A 6,074-nucleotide genomic window follows, 5' to 3' on the forward strand; every position below is an offset into this window, starting at 1 on the left:
TGGAGAGAAGGGGTGAATGGCTGCATGTGTTGAATTGGTGGTGAATGTGAACTCTTTGTTCTTCATTTTCATTTCTTCATCTCTTTATTTATTCCTAGCCTCCTTTGGTCTTCAATTTCGTCCATCTACTTGGCTTTAAGCATATGATATTCATTCCAATCTCTAATTTGCTCCAAAAGGCTCCAAAATGCATCCTTTTGCATACTTTGCCCTTAGAACCTGAAAACACACAAAAGAAGCATAAAGTACTAAAATAACTAAAGAAACATAATGTAAATGCACGAGAACAAGCCATTTAAGTCACATGAATATGCTTCTATCAAGTGGCAATGGTCCATATCGAAGAACTTTGAGCTGTGAAGGGAAGAGAGGTGTCATACATTATTGTTTATGTCACAATGTTACTGAATATTCTTTGACTCTGGCCATACAAAGTCTTCTTTGTTAAATCCTTGCAATCTCAAAGCACTATCTGAAACTATTTTATTTTCTTTTTTGGTTAACATAATAGACCGGCCATAATAATTTGACATAGAATTTGTTAGCCACATAAGTAACAAAGAAAGAGGAGTATTAAGTGGTTTTTATTTTTCATTGAAGAAAATTGAGACTCCACCATAAAACAAATAGGCACTATGGGGGCGTGGCCCTACTTATAAATCCATGAACATCCATCCTCTCATTAACATGAGATTTATTATCAACATTCATCTCATGGTACAATACAATTATTAAAGTACAAGACATATAGATCAATGAACCTTCTAATTTGGCAGACTCCCTGTGAACGGTACTGGTTGAAATTCGTTTACGTATGCGATTAGCCAAGCCACACCAAAATTCCAAGTCCAAATTTGTTATTATAATATTAGTATTGTTTGAAATTCGTAACTTCGTATACATTAAATTATGTTATGAGCACCTATATTGGACTAAACAAATTAGTCATTTACTTTTTGCGCAAGAAAATCAGACACCTATATATATGAACCAAGGGATCGAAGATATAACACATACAAAACCAGAACAAAAATGGCAACATTAAGGCTCCAAATATGTATTCTGGCTTTCTGTGCAAGCCTTCTTATTCCAAGCAGCTACAGCCATGGCGAGAAAAAGCATGCAGCCTTGTTCATCTTTGGTGATTCACTATTTGATGTCGGAAATAATAACTACATCAATACTTCCAGTAGCTTTCAGTCAAATATTTGGCCATATGGGGAAACCTTCTTCAATTACGCCACCGGTAGAGCTTCTGATGGTCGTCTAATTCCGGATTTCATCGGTGAGATGCTGTAAATAATGAATTGTTATATATCTAATACTAGTGAATAATTTATGTACAAATGATTTTAAAATTTCTATTAATGGTGCAGCTGAGTATGCAAAATTGCCATTTATAACGCCGTATTTACAACCCGGGTTCGACAATTATATTTATGGGGTGAACTTTGCATCTGGTGGAGCGGGTGCTCTTGCAGAAACCTATCAAGGATTTGTATGTGGTCTTGCTTATATATATATGCCTTCTTATGTGTTATTATTTTTACAGCACTTAGATTCTATATAAAAATCATTAATTTTTATTTTTACCGCGCAATGCCATGTTAAATTTAACTTCCATCTATCGAATATGTTCCATCATTTGTTAAGACTACTCATTTTGCCAATATATATTGTGTCCTCTCTTCATTAGCATGACCTTGTCATTCTTGTATACAGGTGATAGACCTTAAAACTCAACTAAGTTATTTCAAGAACGTCGAGAAGCAGTTGAGGCACAAACTAGGCGATGCAGAAGCTTACACATTTCTATCAAACGCTGTTTACTTGATTAGCATTGGAAGCAATGATTACTTCATCCCATTCGGAACAAATTCAACTTTGTTTGAATCCCACTCACATGAAGAATATGTTGGCATGGTGATTGGAAATCTCACCAATGTGATCGAAGTAAATGCATTCTGTTTACTTTCTCAAAAATATATAATACACATGATACAATGTGATACTAGTTTTCTTCTTTTGAAAGTTCGGATGAGTTAATCTACTTCACATACATTTGTCAGGAAATATACAAGAAGGGAGGAAGGAAATTTGGTTTTGCAAACGGCTTTCCTCTCGGTTGTGCACCTAGCATGAGAATACTTAAACCAGAAAGCTTAGGTAGCTGCGTGGAAGAAGTTACAGCATTAGTGAAACTACACAGTAGAGTACTTGCTAAAGACCTTCTTAAGCTAAAGACCAAGCTCCAAGGATTCAGATATTCAAACGCAAATTTCTATGATCAAGTAAATGAGATTATTGGCAATCCATTAAAATACGGTAAAGTATTAGCCGTGATGCATTCTCCGTTTTGATTTAGCTTCTCAGATTGTTTTTAATATTCATTTTGTTATTATTATGCTGTAAAGGTTTCAAGGAAGGAAAGGCGGCGTGCTGTGGCTCTGGTCCATACAGAGGAATTTCGAACTGTGGTGGGAAGGCAGGCTCCGCAGAATTTCAATTATGTGAAAATGTTACTGAATATGTTTTCTTTGACTCTGGACACCCAACAGAAAGGGTTTATCAGATACTGTCCAAGCTATGGTGGAGTGGAACTCCGTATGTGACTGGGACTAGCATTCATTTGACGGAGCTATTTGATCCTTAGACCAAATGTGGGTTTATTAGTTTCGTAAGCAATTCTGCATTTTGTTGCAGACACCACTTCTGATTCAAAATAAATACATCCCATTTGCATTGAATAATTCAAAAATAAATACATCCTCATTATAACAACTACTATTGCATAATCTTGATCAATCTTTAGTTAGTAGTATTTGATAGTATTTGATGGGTTTGTAAAGGTTTCAAACTGAATTGAATTATTTTATTTGAGTGGAAATAGTATTTGATGGGTTGTGATCATTCAGAAATATGGTTGTGACTGTTCAATTAAGGAGACAGAGAACAATCTTTCCTTTTAAATTGAAGAGAAAAAATATAATTTAGGTTTTATGCTAGGAATTAATTAATATGCCAGCTGGCATTTAAAAGGATGGTGACTTTGTATAAAAGGAGCGTAGCTCCTAGAAATGAAGGCAAATCAGTTTTACACAATACAAATCAATACAAAAAGATATTGGAGCTTTGCCTCCTCTCTTCCTTCCCTCTTCTTCCGTAGTCATTCTTGTGCTACTTGCAGGTTAAATAGGGTTTCTGAGAATTGGGTCTTATCAACAACTATTATGAAGAAATATCATTTCCACATCTATATAAAGGCTCGATTGCATTGAGTCATTAATCAATTAATTAGTTGAGTCATACAAGTTCATATGAGATCAATGGTGGATCCACAGAGGGACCTGGGAGGTCCCAAGACCCCTCGAAGACCCTTGAATCGTTGCTTGAAATTTTTCAGGGACCCTCTTACTCGAACGAAGGTTGTGCAGCTGCAGCAATGGCATCCTCATGGGGAAGACGAACGCGCGGAGGAAGAAATAAAATTTTACCCTTTTAAGCCTTGGCCCGAGACGCACATTTTAGCCAACTAATTAAAACCTTTTTTAAAAAATTAAAAAAAACATTAGACAACGGCAAAACGCTGTCGCTTGCTTCCTTTTTGTTTTAAGTCCCGAAGACCCCCGTCACTCTTCGCAAATCCCCATACCTTACTCATCCCTGTCCCCATCCAAAACCTAAAACCCCCAATTTTCGCATATCCAATCCTCAATTTCCCAATTCTCAAAACCCTAAAATCCAAAAATCCCACCCAAACTCATATTTTAATTTTACTCGAATATCAAATCTCAATTTGTTTCAAATATCCACACCACCACCATTTGGTTCAAGAGTCAAATAAGAATTTTTGGTATTCTAATGTGTAGTGTAGAGATAAGAAACATGGAAATGTTTTTCAAGCAAACAGCATATTTGCAAATGGAACATTTTCAGACTATGAAACATCATCGTAGATGCTTGAATTAGAATTTTATAGCTTATAATGTTGTTTGCGTATGATTCATGAAGGAAATGTATTATAATTTAACTTTTCAATGTTATTTTTATTTATAAATTTTTTTACCTTTATTATTAGGATCTCTTTAGTTTAAAATTCTGGATCCGCCACTATATGAGATCATTCCATACTTAGAGATTAAGTGAGTATGAGCGAGTTCAACATAATTGTAGTTCGCTGGAATCTTATAATTTAGAGTGCTACTATTGTAAAGAGGTGATAATTGTATTTTTGGAGACGAGTACCAATAAATCATGAGCACTATAAGGAAGCATAAAACTGGAAAAAGAACCAAATTCTTGACTTGAGCTTATTTTTCGAGATTTTCTTTCCCAATTTCTCATGTGCATTAGCAGTGCATTGATTATGATTTTGAAACTATTTGTCTACAAAATATTATTATTTATTTTGTAACTCTTATGTGTAATTAGGGGGACAGATCCATGGTACTAATTTTTTTACATAATTTTTTACACATGTTTCTTTGGAGCGCTTCGTAATGTATTTCAACGATCCGAACTGTCTATTTTTTAGATTTTCTCTCAAAGATCATATCTACCAAAAATCACTCAATTTTGAAACCATATGACTGTTGGATTAAGAGTTTCAGGTTTTCTTTGTAGAACCGTATTCGTTTACTTTTGTTACTGCGAATGAATGTCTTAATAATATTGGATTTGTCTAATTTTTTTCAATAATGACCTATGAATGATGTCCTAAAAGAGAGACGATTTGAATTATTAAAAACATTACGGAATGGGGCCCACACAAATGTGTGTCAAAAGTTGTGTACAAAAAAAAAGTAGTGCCACATATCCGTCCTATGTAATTAATATAGCAATTAGACCATATTTTCTCACCATACTTGTACATTAAGCATGTATTTAACTTATCACCTAATACAAATTTCTTCGAGAGTAGTTTGTTCCTGAAAGAGAAAACCCAGTGTTCATAACTATCTAACCAAACTCACAAGAAATTTTGGGTACACAGCACCAAACTTATCAAGTAATATTCGGTAAAATTCTTGCCGAATATAAATTAAAGAAAACAACTTTAGTTCTGTGTTCGGTTGGTCCCGATCTGCCGAACATTTCACGATACCAAAAAATCTCAAATTATAGAGCACGATTAAATCTTTTAAAAAATGGTTCCATGCCTCTTCTAGATTGCCACGTCTTCGTTGTTCATTCTTCAAATATATGTATCAATGCATCAAAAAAACTTGGAAGATGATGGAGTTGGGTTTTTTGAGGCTTTTGGCGTGAGTGCTAGGTGGGAAGAGGTTTTAATTTACATGTTTTTAGGGTTTGGTTTTGGTATGAGTGATTGGGTGGGAATATTTATCCTTTATTGTCTTTTCATTCAAGGACATAATCAGAATTAAATAAATTTATTAATTTTTAGGGCCATCAAGAGTAGGGCTAGACAAACGGGCCTAGGACCTGCGGGGTGGGCCGGGTTCAGTCAGTTCGGGGCTGGTACAGATTTTGTAAACTCAAAACGGGGCGAGCTGAGGCGAGTCCATGTAATTGGCGAGACAGGCTGATTTCAAATTTCTGAAAAAAAAAAAGGACCATCGACCAAGACCGTTGGTACCGTCCATTATATGGAGATTAAATCTCCACCATTGATTTAAAACAAATCTTACTCTCGGTCTCTCTCCCCACTATCGAATCATCGATATTTCCTAAGTCAGTGGACTCTTCTCTCAATCTCGAATCCCCCATTCAAGCATCAATCTGAAGGTCTCTATGCGGACTCCAACTACCACCATTCATCGTCATGACTTCGGCTTCTTCGTCAGTGCAGACGCGATATTAGCTGCAAGGACGCCAGCAGGGCTTTGGCAAAGATGATCAAGAAGGATGACGACAGCACCACCTCCCTCGACGGCCTCACGGAGAAGAGATCGACTTCTTCGCCGACTAGGAGAAAAAGTTCGAAGCTTACCCAGTTATTGAGGTCTTCCATTGGTGCTATCTCTCTAGTTTGTTTCTTGATTTTAAGTTGTTTGCGGGGATTCTAAGTAAAAAAAAGAATTCCAGAGAAGGAATTTGTTATTTTTTCTGAT

The 6,074-nt window shown here is 35.8% G+C and overlaps 1 protein-coding gene across 2 annotated transcripts; it reads left to right on the forward strand.

Annotated features, from left to right (window-relative positions):
* The first annotated feature begins 1,022 nt into the window (after positions 1-1,022).
* On the forward strand, positions 1,023-2,846 carry LOC103948605 (GDSL esterase/lipase 1). Of its 2 annotated transcripts, none has more exons than XM_048563986.1 (5): positions 1,023-1,285; positions 1,377-1,498; positions 1,723-1,953; positions 2,070-2,291; positions 2,415-2,846. In XM_048563986.1, the coding sequence occupies exons 1-5, from the start codon at positions 1,033-1,035 to the stop codon at positions 2,610-2,612; spliced, it is 1,026 nt and encodes a 341-aa protein (XP_048419943.1). In that variant the 5' UTR covers positions 1,023-1,032; the 3' UTR covers positions 2,613-2,846. The 2 variants fall into 2 exon arrangements, with proteins under 2 accessions (XP_048419943.1, XP_009357929.2); XM_009359654.2 differs by having other exon boundaries at positions 2,070-2,325; positions 2,415-2,815.
* The last annotated feature ends 3,228 nt before the right edge of the window (positions 2,847-6,074 follow it).

This window comes from the organism of the source record quoted next, unplaced genomic scaffold, assembly GCF_019419815.1.
Source record: "Pyrus x bretschneideri cultivar Hongxiangsu unplaced genomic scaffold, Pyrus_bretschneideri_v1 Contig37, whole genome shotgun sequence".
In the NCBI taxonomy this organism is placed as follows: Eukaryota; Viridiplantae; Streptophyta; class Magnoliopsida; order Rosales; family Rosaceae; genus Pyrus; species Pyrus x bretschneideri.

Bases quoted from the DNA above. Each gene is read 5' to 3' on its own strand.
- LOC103948605 (XM_009359654.2), top strand. From the start codon at position 1,033: ATGGCAACATTAAGGCTCCAAATATGTATTCTGGCTTTCTGTGCAAGC. The intron at 1,286-1,376 runs GTGAGATGCTGT...TTAATGGTGCAG, and splicing joins TCTAATTCCGGATTTCATCG to CTGAGTATGCAAAATTGCCA. The intron at 1,499-1,722 runs GTATGTGGTCTT...TCTTGTATACAG, and splicing joins CAGAAACCTATCAAGGATTT to GTGATAGACCTTAAAACTCA.